Source organism: Camellia sinensis, chromosome 13, assembly GCF_055761805.1.
Source record: "Camellia sinensis isolate YWXY chromosome 13, ASM5576180v1, whole genome shotgun sequence".
Lineage (NCBI taxonomy): Eukaryota > Viridiplantae > Streptophyta > Magnoliopsida > Ericales > Theaceae > Camellia > Camellia sinensis.
Window position 1 is genome coordinate 23,570 of NC_138973.1, and position 17,640 is coordinate 41,209.

At 38.6% G+C, this 17,640-nt stretch overlaps 2 protein-coding genes across 18 annotated transcripts in view; both read left to right on the forward strand.

Annotated features, from left to right (window-relative positions):
* The first annotated feature begins 1,887 nt into the window (after positions 1 to 1,887).
* On the forward strand, positions 1,888 to 5,819 carry LOC114277037 (uncharacterized). Of its 8 annotated transcripts, none has more exons than XM_082901101.1 (8): positions 1,898 to 2,083; positions 2,200 to 2,485; positions 3,302 to 3,369; positions 4,292 to 4,359; positions 4,758 to 4,864; positions 5,059 to 5,165; positions 5,290 to 5,454; positions 5,600 to 5,819. In XM_082901101.1, exons 2-5 carry the CDS (start codon positions 2,348 to 2,350, stop codon positions 4,793 to 4,795), a joined length of 312 nt encoding a protein of 103 aa, XP_082757227.1. In that variant the 5' UTR covers positions 1,898 to 2,083; positions 2,200 to 2,347; the 3' UTR covers positions 4,796 to 4,864; positions 5,059 to 5,165; positions 5,290 to 5,454; positions 5,600 to 5,819. The 8 variants fall into 8 exon arrangements, with proteins under 8 accessions (XP_082757224.1, XP_082757223.1, XP_082757221.1 ...); XM_082901100.1 differs by having other exon boundaries at positions 5,059 to 5,124; XM_082901098.1 differs by lacking the exon at positions 4,758 to 4,864 and having other exon boundaries at positions 1,888 to 2,083; positions 5,290 to 5,320.
* A 445-nt stretch (positions 5,820 to 6,264) lies between these two features.
* LOC114293267 (uncharacterized) overlaps positions 6,265 to 17,640 on the forward strand; it is a 47,440-nt gene continuing 36,064 nt past the window's right edge. For 4 of the 10 annotated variants that reach the window (XR_014348046.1, XR_014348044.1, XR_014348045.1 and 1 more), the window contains exons 1-7: positions 6,265 to 6,750; positions 8,517 to 8,597; positions 9,810 to 9,908; positions 10,167 to 10,388; positions 10,556 to 10,675; positions 10,944 to 11,023; positions 11,108 to 11,167. Coding sequence is in view for 1 of the 10 variants with exons in the window: in XM_082901092.1 (XP_082757218.1) it covers positions 8,553 to 8,597; positions 9,810 to 9,908; positions 10,167 to 10,388; positions 10,556 to 10,675; positions 10,944 to 11,023; positions 11,108 to 11,129 (588 nt within the window). In the remaining 9 variants the exon portion in view is untranslated. Of the gene's footprint in view, positions 6,751 to 8,516; positions 8,598 to 9,809; positions 9,909 to 10,166; positions 10,389 to 10,555; positions 10,676 to 10,943; positions 11,024 to 11,107; positions 11,168 to 17,640 lie in introns of those variants that run through there. The other 6 variants (XR_014348049.1, XR_014348050.1, XR_014348047.1 and 3 more) reach the window with 2 other exon arrangements.

Consider the following 17,640-nt stretch of genomic DNA (forward strand, 5'->3'; position numbering starts at 1 on the left):
TGAACCCCGTAGGATAGCCGCTGGAAGGCAGGTATTCTCTGAGCTTCGCGCCGGCGAGCCCGCTCCTTTAAGACCACCGTAAATCTTCTGACTGAGCAGAGTAAGAATACCTCGACGTCGTCTCCGGACGTGAGGGTTTGTAGGTGTTGTCTTGCGCGCTAGACTTCTCTACACCCGCGTCGGAATCACCAACCTGGTAACTTTTGATAATGGATATGGACTGAGTACGTCGCTGACTCTGACCGCCTGAACGGCGGGATGGGGTGCGCTCACTGTGGTCTCCCACTCCAACTACACCCTTCCCTTTGACATGCCGCTTGAGATCCTCCATCTCCGCCGCCATTCGCCGGATGACAGCATCTTGATCTCTCAACTTACTTTCCAGTCGCCTGGCGTGTGAGTCTCTCCTCCGCCGGTGACCGTCTGGACTTCCGCGCTTATCCCGCGCGTCTACTGACTGTCCTTCAGTGGGCGTCCCCAAGTCCGCCATTGGATGGATGGCGGGAGGACCTTCTCTCCTTCGGGTGAACTCCGGGGTAGCTCCGTCTATGGCGGACAACGGAAACTCGTCGTTGTTCGCCATGGACGGCGATCAGATGAACCTGGAAGACAAGGTTTTGTCTGTCAAGATTCCCACAGACGGCGCTAATTGTACGGGGAGCAGATATTCCGGCAAGCCCGTACTCCTTTCTTTTGAGCTCCGTTTATGTCTGATCACCTGCGAGCAAATAACGGTGAGCTACTCGGCGGTGTGTGGCCGGAAAAACCCTCCGACGATTAAGTTAGCACACACCTTGAGATAGAGAGAGAGAGAGAGATCGAAGTGTTTGAGTGTAAGAAATTCCTTACAAAGTGTTCATCTCTCGTATGGGGGGCGCAGACCTGCTTATAAACCCTCTGTACCCCGTATCTACTCCCAGTCGTCTCCTTACACGTGGCTCCGCTATCCCATCTGTCAGCATAAACCTTGCTAAACATCACCTAATCTCAACTGCCTGACTTCACAGCTGGAGCTCGGCAGCCGAGCTGCTCCACCACGGCCATGCTATGCCTCATACCCAAGCACCTAACTGGATAAACACAAGGAGGACCGGGCTAGGCGGCATCTCGGCAGAGCCTAGCCCGGGCACCTCCTTTGGTCGGCCTTCCTGCCGATCAAATGGTCTCCTCGGTTGACCACGTCTTTCCGGGCGCCGGTCACTCTGCTTGTCTGGCTTCAGCCATCTCCTGATCGGGCAGCTCGGTCCAACCGAGCACTACCTTGCCGAGCTTCTTTTCGGTCCGGGGCGGCTCACACTTGGCCCAAGTTCTGGCAGCCCACTTCTCGGCGGATGGTCAATCATCTCGGCTCCATGCACCGTTGGGCTCTCAATCTGCTCGGCCGTTACCTCGGCCTAACTCCAGATCATAAATCACCCTCTCAATAATAATAATAAATTTTATTCATTAAAATAAAAATGAAATAAATAAATTTATAACCTTAATAACTAAAAGAAAATGGAAAATCAAAAAACGTAATTTTCATTAATTATAAAAAAAAATTATTTTAACAAATTTTTTTTTTAAATATTCATTTGCGATGGAAATAAAAAAAAAAAAATATATTTCCACCGGCCCCACCCCAACCCCCCGGCGGCGGGTGCCTTTTTTTTCTCCATTCCCGCTCGGGTTACCAAAGCCCCCCAATCTCTTGAACCAAAATCCCCTACAACAACCCAGGGGAGCGGAGCTTACCTTAGGAGGTCGGGACAAGCTTCTTCCAAGTTATAGATCTCCTCAAGGGCCACTGCCTTGGACCTGCGGAAGAACGGGAGGATTTTCCTGTAACAAAAAAAAAATAAAAAAATAAAAATCCCCTACAACCAAAAATCCCTAATCTCTTCTTACGGCTCTCTCTCTCTCTCCGGCGAGCGGCGGCAGATGACGACATCGAGCAGCGTGCGACGAATACGAAGTTCCTCATTTCTTCTCTCTCCTTCTAGACCCTTCGAAGCCTCCTCGCCTTCCAAGTTCGTACAAAACGCCGCGGTTTCATCCAAGTACGAGCAAGAACAGGACCTATTGAGCGATGCAGAAGAACCCAGTTATGTTTGATAATGTTTAGCTCATTGTTGTTTTGTAAATTTATATTTAAAATTTCAAACTATTATGTATTATAATTTTAAAATTTTGATATTGATATTCATTTGTAAATGACAGGTGTTTGGAGGAAGGGGCAGAGGATTTTATAGTGAAACCTGTTAAATGATCGGACGTGAAACGTTTGAAAGATAAGTCTTCGATGATGATGATGTTCATGTTCTTGTAAAGTAATAAGCAAATTCGTATTTTTTTGGCATCCATTTTCATGCACATCAAGTGTTTGATTAAATGTGTCAATGGGTTTGTTTTGTTTGTGTTGATAGTCACTGCGGTGGATGGTGGAAGGAGAGCTCTGCAATTTCTAGGATTGGATGATGAGGAAAAGAGCTATGTTGGGTTTGATGTAAGTGAGATTAATTTATTGTTATACAATTTAAATTTAAGTTGATTGATTTACGATAAATTGATCTTTAGTTTTGTTGGGTTGGTTTTTTTCTTTCTTTTTTTTTTTTTTGTGTAGAAAAAAATGCTTTGCTTATTTTTCCTCTCTGTTTTGTGTGTTGATCAAATGATTCATAATAATTCTAGAACATCAGGTGAAGATGATTTCACTTTGGAGACCTAACTGTGGCACCCACTAAAACACCAACCAAATGTCATGACCAAAAAAAAATAAAAATAAAAAAGTATCTGAAAAAAAGAAGAAGCAGCAAGGTATATATGTGTTTTAAGACCCACCTTCAACAATGAAACCAACCTTCAAAAAAAAGTGCCATCCTTGCTGGGGTTTGTTGAATTTGATTAACTGTGTTTGCCTGCTGTGTTTATCAAATTTTGAGGTTTATGATAATGGGTCGATGGTAAAGCGAAAGAAAATCAAATTCCTTGTTTTTGGTTTTGGAATTTGATGTGTTGTTTACTCATGATGCCAGGATTTGGGGATGATGGTTACAACTTTCAAATGGTATTTGTAATATGAAAATTTTAGTTTCTCCCCTGATGGAAGCAAAATTGGAGAATACATCGACTAACTTGAGATTTTCATGCCAATAATCAGTTGGAATTTAGAATTTGTGATCCAATTTTACATTTTATCATACCAATTAGATTTCAGATTATTTTGTTTCACGCCACTAAATCTTTTAGTGGCCCAACTTCTTTCTGATTCATTATTGTGGTCACTTGTTATTGAACTTCTTTAATTTCATCAATTTTTAAGGTGTTGAAGAATGTGGAATGGCCAAAACAATTTCCATTCAAGGAAGTGGATTTTCAACGTGCTGACGAGTACAAGCTCTGAACTAATTTCTTTCTAGCATTTGTATTCCTTGTTAACTTTTTCCCTCTCCTGAAAAGGTTTTCAATGACACTATTACATAACTAACACACCATCACTTCACTAAATTTTTTGAACAAGTTTAACAACAAGAATTTCAATTCCTGATCTTGACGAATTAGAGACTGCATCATGATCATGTTCCAGGTCCACAGATAACAAGTGCTAATGGTATTTCCATTAACAAGCATTGGATTGTTAAAACAATTGAAATGTTTCATTTATGGTATCTTATAAATTATAAGTATGTCCCTTTTGTATGTTGTATTCTTCCACTTTTATTTATCGGTAAATCTCACCGAATACAATTTCATGCCATGTATGCTAGAATTTCAGTTTGAGCAGTGATATTTCATTAGAAAACTGTCCCTTTTGTATGTGTATAACTGTGATATCCTGCATCTCCCTTTGATATAATATGAAACCTTAATTTGGTATATTACTTGGGCTTAAGCGTTTGGGCCATGTTGGTAACTTGGTATCCACTCTGTTCAAGTTGTTTGGCCAGTAGGTTACTTGGGGTGTGACATTAACCAATTCTTCAAACTGGACTTGATATGTACACTAGCAACAAATGATGCTTTTGGGAAATTTTAGTTTATTCTTCCGTTGCATGGATAATGCACCCTTGCATATGTTCACATGGCACTCAAACACGCATTTGTGTGCTTACTTTTGGGACTTATTTGTTTTTATAACTTATTATTCTTATTAGCTTTACGAATTATTTCCTTCATTTATCATAACCAGTTAAGGAAGATTTTAAATTTAAAATACATAACAATTATGGACTGTTTCTATATTTCCATTTTCTTTTTTTTTTGGTGCTGAATTATTCATGCATCTTTTTTACACTCCTTTTGTTGGCCTTAGGCCCGATGACTCCAATGTCCTGGTCAGCCTTGCTTGTGGCAGTCTTTCAGGCATAACATCATCTACAGGTGAGTGATCCGAAATTCAACAAGGAAATTCCCTTCAAACTTCAAGAAGGGCAATGTTTGGTTTTGATTTACAAAATAATTTCCATTTTTTAACTAAGAAAGGAAAAAGTCAAATGGGGTAGTGGTTTTTTTGTGATGCTAATTACTGCAGAATTTCATGACTAGATTACCCTCTTATTGTAACATGATGCATTGTAAATGCTACAAAACAGAGATAAAAGATTGTAGAGATTCCATAAAGTAGTTGGCCTTGTGTTTATGCTACTATACCATTTATTTTAGTGCTTCTTGTTCAGCCTTCCTCACTTTCTGTAGGGAACAATGATCAAGTAGAGTTTCTCCTTGAATTATATTATTAAATGACGCTAATAGCTAATGAAAGAAGTTAATGCTTGTAGAGCCAGAGAAGCAGGTTGAGATACAGGCTTTCCACTAAGTTTCTAACAGACTGAAGCCTAGAGCCAGAGACCCTGACAAGAAGTCAATTTTTGTCAAACGATTTTTCGTAAGAACGTCAACAAATAATAAATATAGTTTGTTTGTTTGTTTTTTTGTTTTTTTGTTTTTTTTGTTTTTTGGTGGTGGTGGTTTGCTAACCTATTTTATGTTCTATGTAAAAATCTGACTTGGATGAACTTGACCTCTCCTACATGAATTGGTAACTTGGCTTATCGAACAATCTGATTGATTTCACTATAGGGTGGCATTTCTCAAGTAATCCAATATGGTTCTCAGTTAGCACCTGTGAGAGCGTACTCTTTTGAGGTACGCTTGTCCCTTAGGCTTCCTTTGCCACTTGCTCACTGGTAATATTGGGATCTTAAGTTTCACTGGTGCATTTGAGTAAACTGAAGCTTTGATTCATGTCACCTGTGGATTACTCACTCTAACCCCTAAACCCTCTGTTGTTTTTGCTTCAAAATATTTCAGGGAAATTTTCGTCGAGGAGAAGAAAGTATGTGTAAAAGATTTTGTGAAGCTTTTTGAAGAGGCTTGATCTATTTTCACATTTCAAGCAGATTTATGGGCTACATATAAATGGAGCCTTTTGTCCAGAAAATATATTTAGAAAATATAGTTCATCAAAACAAAGAGGTCATGGCACTAGCCTCTTTAGTTTGTTTCATTCAAAATATTTCTTTACATTCTGAATTATTTTCTTGTTGAAAATTTTCTTTTTAACACATAATTAACACATAATTATATTGTCATTAATTAATTAATTTTTTTTTTTTTCCAGATATTTCCGGAGTAGGAGTTTGCTTCTTGTGGATTTCATGCCTGTGAAGAATGCCACTAATTTTTGTTTTTGTACCACGGAGAATGTTGAGGAAAATTTTTAATTTTGATTTATGTTATTTTGAATTATGAATAACATTATGTATTTAAACATTATATATGTATTATGGAACATTATGTGCTGGGTTAATTTTGTTAATGTATAGTTGTGAATCCAAGAATATGTTTATTATGGAGAAATTATTATTTCTATACAGGAATTTTTATGTTAGTATGCAATTTTTGTTTTTGTTTTTGTTTTTTTAAATTGTTTTTCATTGAATATAGGTAATTTTAATATTTTTAATTAATTTACAGGAGTTTTTTTTTTTTTTTTGCCACGACACCAAACCGTCGCAAAAAACAGGTATTTTATAATTTTTAATAAATATTTCATTTTTTGCGACGGCACCACACCGTCGCAAAAAATCAAAAACCTTTTTTGCGATATAATCAATGCCGTCGCAAAAAGAAAAAAACAATTTGCGACGGCAATTTCTACCGTCTCAAATAATACTTTTGGCGACGGTAAAACAGTGCCGTCGCAAAAAGGCCTGTATTTTTACACATTATTTGTGACAGTAAAATGCCGTCGCAAATAGTAACATTTTGCGATAGTAAAATGCAACGCCCTCTATTGTGACCTCCCGTTTGCTGTCGCTAAAAGTCATTTGCTGTCGCAAAAAATCGAATTTTTTGTAATGTTTCCACATTCGTGACCCTAATAAAAGCCGTCGGATCAAGGGAGGATGCTGTAAAGATAAAGAATCAATCAATCATCTACAGGCGTCATGCTCTGGTGGTTTTGGCATCCATGATTGTCTGTTGTCCGTTGCTTTCTTAGAGAACAGAATAGGAGAGACGGACGGATGGAGTTGCAAATCAAGGTGGCTCAGGCGGTTTGTGTCCTGAATCACGACTCTCAATCGTGCAACCGTGTTGCTGCCAATCAATGGCTGGTTCAGTTTCAGCAGACTGACGCCGCTTGGGAGGTAGCCCTCCATCCTTACCTCCGATCACCATCACAATCACCATCACCATCACCATCATCATCAACCTTTCCTAAACGATTTTGAAGTTGAGTTCTTCGCCGCTCAGATTCTTAAACGAAAGGTCCGTCTCTCCCTTTCCCTCTTCCTCCTTGCATCTCTTCTTTTCCTCCCTCTCCTCTCTCCCTAGGTAGGCAGGTAGGTTGGTAGGTGTACATATTCCGCAATTTTACTCCGCTCTTTGTTACTTGGCAATTAAGCTGCGGCCTATTTTGGACAATGTGTGTGGAATTAGACACACGTGAAAACCAAAAACAAGCAATGTGCTGTGGTTATGATACATGTGTGCAAGCTTTGTTCATTTCATTTGCTATCGTGGTTACCTGGAATGTCGCACACCTAGTTCACTAGAGCTTGCTTGATACCTGCAGCAGCCTCACTGCCATAAAATTTACGCACAACCTGGTGCTATTGATTTTTTGGGGAAAAAGTCCTTGGAATCAGTTCTTGATATGTCATGCTCCACTTTCAACCTTCTTCTGGACTAATTTTCCTTAAATTTGTTTGATTGATATTTAGCTTAATCTCTCATTGTTATCCTAAAAGTTATTGTATAGGTCTCCCAAATTTAATTTAGTTCAATCTCTCATTGTTATTTTAAAAGTTATTGTCTAGGTCTCCCAATTTTTTCCACAACTCTGCCAGCTTTAACGCAGGGATTCTACTGGGGAAATTGGTTTGTAGTATGACATTAGAATGAGGACCATGTGACAGGCCATTTAAGTTAACCCACAAAACATCCCTAATTCATCAGAAAGATCACCATTTAAATGAATCTGCCTAAACATTCTCTGATCTCTCGTTGATCTCTCCTATGGACCCAAACACCAAATTGATGGCAGATCAGGCTGAGTTGTTATCTAATCCAGGGCTCAATCGATTGTTGGTTGGCAAGCTGAATTATTTAAATGTTACAGGACTAAACATTTCTTTACAGTAGGTGTGGTGCACTAGTTTTTGGCTGCTCCTTGAACATGTCATTGGGATGCTATTGTATGTATTTTGAGATATCTCAAAAGTGCACCTGGCTGTAGTTTACTATGCCAAAATCATAGTCACACTTAGCCCTCGTTTGGGAACATACTATTTTAGTAACTTTTTGACTAAAATATGAGGTAAAAAAAACTATTATATTTGGTTTTTTATGAAAAGATGTGTAAAAAGTAGAGAGAAAATGAAATATTTGACTTTTTGGTATAGGTTATAGACTTTTTGGTTTTTTTAGTGACTTTTTGAGGGTTATACTGGTGTAGATTGGGCTGGATCTTCATTAGATAGAATATCAACTTTTGGCAATTGTGTCTTTGTTGGAGTTAACTTGGTGTCATGAAAAAGTAAGAAACAAACGGTGGTTGCTCGATCGAGTGTTGAGTCTGAATATAGAGTTATGGCATATACTACTTGTGAATTGATCCGGTTGAAACATATGTTCGAAGAATTTGGGTCTAAGCATCATCATTCTACGAATATGTTATGTGATAACAAGGCAGCAGTTCACATTGCATCCAATCAAGTGTTTCATGAAAGAATGAAACCCATTGTGGTTGAATGTCATCTTATCAGAGAGAAGTTGTCATAGAATGTGATTGGTACAAGTCATGTAAAGTCAGAATGTGGGTTGGTAGATTTATTCATCAAACCTTTGTTGGTTCCCAGGGGAGGTATATTTGTAACAAGCTAGGTACATATGATATATACAAACCAGTTTGAGGGGCAATGTTGAGGGTATTAGTGTCAATGTAATGTCATCCTTGTTTAATATAAATAGTTTGCTAACCCTAATTTTAAGCTCTGTCATTCTTCTAATCTGTCTCTTCTTAATATTGATAGTAACATTGCATTGTGGAGGGAGCTACTGATTGGGAGATGGAGGAGTTGATGAATCTCCTTGGGCAGGGGATGATGCCAAGGGTGAGCCAAGGGGGGCAGCGCCCCTTAAGTTTTTCAAAATTCTTCTATTATTCTTTTAATTTATGAGTATTTCTACCATGAGCATTCATACAATATCAACAAATAAAATGTTCTAAAATGACATTTTAATAAATTACATACTTAGATCCTAATTATATAGCTAGAAAATTATATGAAATAACTGAGATAAGTATTAAGAAATCACTAACATAAATTTTTTTTTGCTACACTTACCTTTCCCCCCTTTAAACAAAATTTCTGGATTCTTTGGGTGTCTGTATTCCACTCAGACTGGGATGGAGGAGATTTTCTTTGATAGATGAGGGCCTCGTTTGGACAGTTTAGCTTGAAGTCATACTATTCTACCCTTTCAGGCCATAGGGAGTCTTTATTTCCTTGGAAAGGGGTTTGGGGTGCTAAGGTCCCATCTAAGGTTGCTTTCTTTGTTTGGTGTGTAGTAAGATCTTTATGGTTGATAATTTGATTCAGAGCAAGTGCATGTTATTTGGTGTTGCATGTGTAAGTATGATGAAGAAACAATAAGTCATCTTCTTATTCACTGTGAGGTGGTGCATGACTTGTGGTCCTTAATTTTACATTTGTTCAAAGTGGAATGGGTGCTTTCTCAGAAGGTGGAGGAACTTCTTTATTCTTGTGGTGGGGCTAGGGTGGGGAGGAGGAGAAAACTTGGAACTTGGTTCCTTTGGTGGTTACGTGGTTGGTTTGGATTGAACCAAATAGAAGAGCCTTTGATGGAAAGGAGGAACCTTTTTGTATAGTTGGTTTTCGGGGACAGTCAACCCTTCCTCAAATCAAATTTTGGATTCTGTAGACATTTTGGAATAGTTTTTTTGATGGATAGATGATATACAGTTTTCTTTTGTATCTGGGTTGCACTTCCTTGGTGCCTCTTTAATGATATTTCTTTGTACTTATATGAAAGAAGTTCAAAATTTTAGCTAATGAATTCAACACCCTTCATTCAAAATAGTCTATAGAAATAATATAGTAGTTGTTGACAAGGTTTCATACAGTTTTCTCTTTTTGGACACGTCTGGACACACATGACAAAGTATTTATAATTATTATTTTATGCTCTGACCAAATAGTTTCATCTTGCCCCATTTTGGCATCCTGTTGCAGACAGATGTACACACATGTTCATTCAGGTGTACATTAATAAATTTCCAATTTTTTTCTGCCATTTTACAGATCCAAAATGAAGGATATTATTTGCTGTTGGGAGCTAAAGATGCTCTGCTAAACGCTCTTCTTGTAGCTGCTAAAAGATTTAGTTCAGGCCCCTCACAGGTGCTTTCTCTTCTTTATCCTGATTGGATCTGCGGGTGCTCTAATGCTTGAAACAGATGCAATTTTTGGGATATTCTGTCAAAAAACTTGATTGAATGTTAGATTTTGCTGCTGCATCTTGTTTTTATTTTATTTTTTTGTTTTGTTTTGTTTTATTTTGGTGTTGTATCTATCATTTGAATGAAGTATTTATTTATGTATTTGTTTTGGGTTACTTAAAGAAGTGTTTGACTGAAAGTTGGTTTATCTTTGTGACAGCTTTTAACACAAATCTGTCTTGCACTCTCTGCTCTTATACTTCATGCTGTCGAGCATAGTAAACCTATTGAGCAACTTTTTTACAGTCTTGAGAATCTGCAAAGCCAGGATGATGGCAATATTGCTGTTTTGGAGATGCTCACTGTCCTGCTTGAAGTTGTCGAGGATCCAAGTACTGATTCTATTATAAGTCCAGCCCGCCGAGGCGAGTACGGCCGAGAGGTTTAGGGCATTTTGATTATTTGAAACATTTATATACCTTCTCATCCTTATATTCTTCTTCTTCTTCTTCTTCTTCTTCTTCTTCTTCTTCTTCGATATACATATAAAGAAATTGCAAATTTGGCCTTCATTAACTGTTAATGTATGTATTCATATGTTAAAAGCAGTTTCTTTTGCACACGCCTATGGTTCTTGTGTTTCTACTGCAGCAATCTGAGAAAAGGCTTGATGCTGGCATTCAACTGCATGAGAGGAACAAAAACATATTGCGTTGTTTATTGAGTTGGGTAAGAAAATTGTTAAGAATGTGCAATTGTCCTTTCCTGATGAATAACTTGCAAAGATTTATTTTAATACTGGGAACTGTGGACCTTTTTTTTTTGGGTGTTATTTTTTGAATTTTATATTTTGTTTGTGCTCCAATAGTTTTGATTTGAAGTATCCAGGTCCCATTTGACAAACCCCCCCTATACTTAGCATGATAAATGCTGTAGTTTTGACATATTTTAGATCTCCATGTCTCATGCCCATTTAATCGTGCCATCCTACATTCAGGTTCGAGCTGGGTGCTTCTCAGAGATTTCCCCCCAGCTCATTGCCAGCACATCCACTATTTTGTGTTCAACTCTTTGCAGGTAATCTTTCTAACTATTATCATTGGTTGAGTGAAGTATCTTGATGGATTCGCTCATGCAATTTAGTTCTTTGTGATGAATTAGGTTTCATTGTCATTTGATCTAGCCATTGAAGTTCTTGTTGAGCTTGTGAGTCGACATGAGGTATGAATATGTCATATAACAGCTACAATATACGTACCTGTTGGCCTGATTTGTTGCAATCTAAGAGCTATCAGATCTGATTTCGTTTCAGTTAGTTTGGTTTCATTTAGAAGAATATAAGGCTACTACAGACTAAAGTAGAGGGGGGTCTGTTCTAGATTGGAGTGACGGAACTCTCAATAAACAACCATAGTTAGTACATATGCATAAGTGGTGTTACATTATTTTTTAAGTTTCTGTTGATGTAGTGACTTTATAACTTACAAGGATTTGCCTTAAAAAATTTAGAGCATGATGAATGAAACGGAAGAATACATCAGGAGGATAAGGCCAATAAACTTGGAGCATAATGGATGAAATGGAAGAATACACTAGGAGTATTGTGTAATTGTACAATTACTGCTAAAAATTTTCTACAGGATTACTGCAAGGCTAGTTTTGTTGTATTTTGCAAATGTGGGGAGGTGAAGAAACGAGTTCAAAAAATGGGTTTAGTTTAAATGAGAATGTTGAGATTGATGAGTGGTGTTACAAGGAAATTTAGAATAATAAATGCATGCATTCATGAAATTTTGGAAGGGGCACTAATTGAAGATTAAATGAGCGAAAATAGTTTGAGATAGTATAAATAATCATGTAGAATTTAGATCAACATCCTAAATCCTAAACTCTTAAGTAGCCATTTGTGTTTGAATATGATTAGGAATCATCACGGTTTAAGAATTTTTTTAGTTAGGGAACTTTCCTTGTTGCATACAAATTTCCTTGCACGAATCTTTTGTTTGAAAAATTATTTTTGGGAAAGTTTCCTTTTTGTAGAGAACCCATTTTTTGGAAACTTTATTTTCTGAAGGTACAATTTTGGGGAAGTTGACTAATTTGAAGATGCTCTTATTTAGATGTTATGCATTTGTATAATTTAAATTAACAACTTGATTTATTTGCTTTTTATTGTTCTTGTGTGTTGGTTTTTTGGGTTTAAATGATGAATGAAAGAGTAATGACTGAGTAAAGGCTAACCACAATTGGTCAATAGGGGATGCCTTTTTCCCTTCTTACTTTATGCCTTAGCTCCCGAACTAGGTTTCCTAGTGAAGTAGGTGATACAACTTTTTAACTGAAAGTCCTAATTTATGTTCATGTAACCAATATGGGCTAGAGGTTATTTCTACTGATTTGGGTTGGAGTTAAATCTTGTTTATTTCATTTCAATTGGGATGTTTGTAGGAATGTGATTCTTGGGTTTTTTTTTTTTTTTGTTGTTGATAAATATGCGAACTTTATTAGAAAAGTATCAAGATGATGCAAATAATACAAAAATTAGGCCCCTAAAGAAAAACTAAGATAACTAATCCTCCACAAAATCTACAAAAGCCAAAACATTTGGATCAATCAACCTTGTAACCCAATTATATAACACCATAAGCAACCGTCTCTCCAACCAAGGAACTGAATGAGACACTCCTTGGAAAACCCGCCTATTGTGCTCTAACCAAAGAAGCCACATTAAACAGTGAGAAGCTATCATCCATGCTTTTTGATGCCTCCGCCCAACCCTACCTTTAGCCCAACTTTATAAAACTGCCGACACAGTGCCTGGCTGTACCCATTCCAAGCCAAAAGTTGCAACAAGAAGCATTCATAGCCCACAAGCAACTGGGTAATGAATAAGCAAATGATCCACCGGCTTGGCATCGCCATCGCCACAACACAAACAACACCAATTTGCTATAATATGCCCACGCCACCTTAAATTATCAATGGTCAGAATATGGCCTAAAGTTGCCATTCAGACAAAGAAAGTTACCTTGGAAGGCGTGCCTGAGACCCACACACATTTCCAAGAGAAGAGATCTGTATCGACATGAACAAGCGCACCATAGAATGAAGACACAGAAAATAGCCCTTTGGAACCCGGGCAAGTCTAAACCATCGAATCCTCCCCTACATTCCCACCTCGCAACCCATATAAGAAACCCAACAGCTCCACTAACTGATCCACCTCCCAATCTTGAATAGAATGGCGCAACTGTACGTTCAAAACAATCTCCTGTCCCTGGCCAATCCGAACATCCCCCACCATGACCTCATAGTCTTCTACAATCCCAAAAATCAATGGGAACATCTGGTCTGAAGGAATGTCACCACACCATTTGTTATGCTAAAAGTACACTCTATCCCCTACCCCTACCTTCAATCGAACCCGCCGCCAAAACTCCTCCCAACCCAACCAAATACCTTTCCAAACACCCCGACTATGAATCAGCCCCACCCTTCCCGAACACCACCCCCCTTCTACCCAATCCGTACTTCGTCACAACCACCTTCCTCCATAAATGCTCCCTCTCTCCCTTAAAACGCCACAACCACTTACCCAACAAAGACCAACCGCCTAATCCCCAAACCCCCTATCTCCGTTGGAACACACACCCGATCCCAAGCCACCAAATGGGAATGAGAAACCACCCCCTCATCACCCCATAAAAGTCTCACTGCAGCTTCTCAATCCTCTTTGCCACTATGACTGGAATCACGTGAACAGACATAAAATAAGTCGGAATACTCGACAAGACACCCTTGATCAAGGTAAGCCTCCCTCCTTTTGACAAGTATAGTCGCTTCTAGCCAGGTAACCTTCGTTGCACCCTTTCTACCACTCCATCCCATACCCCTCGAGCCTTGAAAGAAGCTCCCAATGGAAGACCAAGATACGACACCAGCAACGAAACCATTTTACACTCCAAAATTGTTGCCAAAACCGGCAACCGTGCCACCTCCCCAATCGGGATCAATTCAAACTTTGAAAGATTAACCCGCAATCCTAACGCAGCCTCAAAACACATCAACACACACCGAAGATGTCTAATCTGGTCTACATCCACATCACAAAATATAAGTGCGTCATCTGCGTAGAAAAGATGTGAAACCAGCAATGACGCAGGGCCCGAGCCCATCTCAAAGCCCTCCAACAAGCCTCCATGAACCGCCTTGGACAACAAATGTCCCAAAGCCTCCATAACCAGAATGAACAATAGCGGGGATAAAGGATCTCCTTGCCGTAAACCTTGATAAGTAGAAAAGAATCTTGCTGGAGAACCATTGACCAAAACTGACATCCGCACAGTCGAAATACAATAATGAATCCACCGTCTCCAAGTTCTTAGGTTTTTTTTTTTTGACGTGCATGATTCTTGGAAATTTTATTAATTAGATGACCAGACTTTTTAGAGAGAAAAGAATTAATTCTTTTCTTGAATTCTCACCTAGTGAACAAGCCCTTATTTTCAAGTTAATCTTGAAAACTGAACATTGCAAATAATTTCTTTAGTTCCTAAATTGCTCTGATTATTATTATGAAAAGCCAGCATGCATCAATATCTGATTTTTGAAATCATTCTTGTATTTTGTAATGATTTATCTTGAGATTATTTAGTCTTTTCTTTTCTTCTTCCTCTATTCCTCTTGCAAAAGAACCTTTTTTGAGTAAGGTGATTGAAGAGTGAGTATTGAAGGATTTGGATTTCTAAGCTATTACAGTGAGTGTAACTTAAGTATTTGTATCCTCAAAATGCCTCGTCACATGTGTCTGAACTCCACAATAAGCAAACCAAACACGTGCATGTATTATAATGGTCAAGTATGCAATGAAAATTGAACACAAGATCTTTGCTTGCTCTTATCCTATGCTTTAACCAAGCATGCTTCAGGTTGCTCTCATTATCCTATTGAATGTGGAAGAAAGTAGTTAGTTAGGAGGGGGGAGGGGGATCGTAAATCAATGCAGTTGCAATCAAAGGGTTTAAATCATAAAGTGGGGGATTGCACTTAGTTATTTGATAGGTTTAATATGTTCTGCATGGCATCGCTTATTCCTCTTTTTGAAGCAACATGGCCTTATATGGGTGGTGTTAAAAGCGAGCAAGTTTTTAATCTTTGGGGAAGAGTTAAAACAACTCAGAATCCTGTTAGGAGTTTTGTTAGTCTTGTGTGCAGTCTAGCCCTTTGGGTTGTAATAGCATGCTATCTTTACATGCATAAAAGGATCAACAGAATGCAAATCAGCTCACATGGCCCCTTCAATAGATTTTCAAATCCATGGACCCATTTAGCTGATAAATAACATTATACTAATTAGCTCATGTTTATTATTCCAATATTTAGTTTATTCAAAATTTATCAAACATTGCATGTAAAGAACGTCTAAGTCTTGACATGTATGTAAATAGAGATTTTTTTTAACCACATGGTTAAAATTAATCAAACAAGCTGATTTCATTTTTTCCGGTAACCTTATAATGTGTATTGAAGACATACCCTTTAGCAATGCAATGAGCCACCACCACAAGGAGGCGATCTGGCTACAATTGTAGATATTTCAAGGGAAGTAGAAAGAAAATTTTCACCTTAAAGAAAGCATCTCAAACGAGGCTTTTAATGAACATATAAGGGGGCCTGATTTATGCATTTAATAGTTGGTTTGAGGGTATTTTCTATATATAAATATGTATTTATCAACATAAAAGTTTGGTTAGACCCATGGCAGATCACTTGAAATGTCCCTGAAGGTTGATATTTTCACAGGAATCTCTTATGAAACTGGGTTGTGTCATGAATAGGGTCCAATAAAATGTTTATCTGTCCCCTTCTCTTCGGAAGAAAAAGAATTGTATGATGCAATAAAGGGACATAGGTTCACAATTAAAATATTCTGTTAGAATTTACCATAACCCACTCCACCTACCACCTCCACTACCACACACACTCACCTACTTCACCTACTTTCCTACACCTACCACACACACTCACCTACTCCCAAATCCTCTCCTATATAATAGGAAGCCTTGTAACATCAACAATACAACAAACATAAATCAATCATTAATACAATTCTCTATTGCTCTTTATACATTAAATTTCTACATGGTATCAGAGCAAGGTTAACAACCTAGTCATTCTGCTTCACCGGCGGGCGGCAGTCTCGCCTTGACCGCCCGCCGGACCTCTACACATACCTTGATCACTCTGCATGTGCTTCCTCCCCAGCTGCCGTCCTTCTATCTCTCTTTCAAGTCCCAAGCTGAGAGAGAGAGAGAGACCTCTCCTCTCAGCTCTCACCTTCTTCTCTCAGCATTGTTCCATAGCCTAATGACAGATGATAGTAGCAGAAGTACCACTTTCATTTCTGCTGATAATCCTTTTGGGAAGCTTCCAGATCATCTACTGATAGAAATATTCATTCGTGTTCCCATATCGGAATGGTTGCAACTATCTTGTGTGAAGAAGCAGTGGGCTAACCTGTTTCGGGAAGAATGTTTGTGGCATGCTGCCCTTCTTAGGACTTTTCCTTTGGCTGGCCATGCTACAAGGTGGCCTGGACCTATCCCTCGAGGATTGAGCAAAAGGAGGTATACTGCTTTATACATCAGTAAGCACATATTCTCACTTGATGATGAATTGGATGAGATTGTGGGGCATACTTATTTGTTTTTGAAGGAGCAGGGAGAGTCATATCCTTTTCTGGGGTGATGAATTCACAGTCCATGATGGTCCCCACAAAAACAAACATTATATATATATAAATAAGCACCAGGCACCCTCCTTCATTTTATTATTCTTCTTAGAACACCATGTGACCCACGATTCTTTTCCTTACTCTTGTTCCACACTTTCTCTTATTTTACTATATCTCTCACTTTCCAGCCCACCGTTTTGATTCCCACTTTCCTTTTCTTTTTTATTTTATTTTTTGTAATCATTTTCAACTCTTATCCCCACTCATCCACACCCCCCTTTCCTTTTCTTTATCTTATTTTATTTTTTCGTCATAAAAAAAAACAAAAAAACAAAAAAACAAAAAAACAAAAAAAAAAAACAACAACAACAACAATTTATAAATTTGCACAACACCCATATTTTATTCATCTCCGGGATCAACCCCGTTCACAATTTTACACACACACACAAAAAAAAAAAAAAAAAAAAAAAAAAAAAAAACAAAACAACAAAACAAACCAACAAACCACCACATCCACAGGCGGAATTTTTCTTCTCTACTCTGCCGCAGGTCTCTTCTTCTTGCCTCCGTCCTGGGCGGTCCTTGACGGTGTTGCCTCCGTGTTTCCTAGTCCACCGAGCACGTTCACACCCCCATGCTCCTCCACTGCAGCATATGGCGGACCTCCAAATCGGAACATCACGGTGGCCTTCCGCTTCAGCTCCTTGTTTTCTGCCCTTAGCACGCTTATCTCTGCTCGCGCATCCTTATACATGCGTTGGAGCAGAGCCAGTTGGGAGTTTAAATGCTGCACCTCATTTGTCCTACTCTGCAGCCGGTTCGACAAATTTGTGACCGCCGTCATGCTTTCCATACATGCCTTCAAAGTATATTGATTGGCCTCCACATCCGACTGCCCTGCCATCCTTTGCTCCACCGACCGCATCGGAAAGTTCAACGGAGCAAACTCCGGGGCGCT

What these genes read in the sequence shown, in the direction of transcription:
- LOC114277037 (XM_082901098.1), top strand. Translation starts at nt 2,348, where the DNA reads ATGCACATCAAGTGTTTGATTAAATGTGTCAATGGGTTTGTTTTGTTT. An exon ending in AGAGCTATGTTGGGTTTGAT is followed by an intron (nt 2,486 to 3,301) that starts GTAAGTGAGATT and finishes TCAATTTTTAAG; the next exon opens with GTGTTGAAGAATGTGGAATG. An exon ending in AGGCATAACATCATCTACAG is followed by an intron (nt 4,360 to 5,058) that starts GTGAGTGATCCG and finishes ATTTCACTATAG; the next exon opens with GGTGGCATTTCTCAAGTAAT.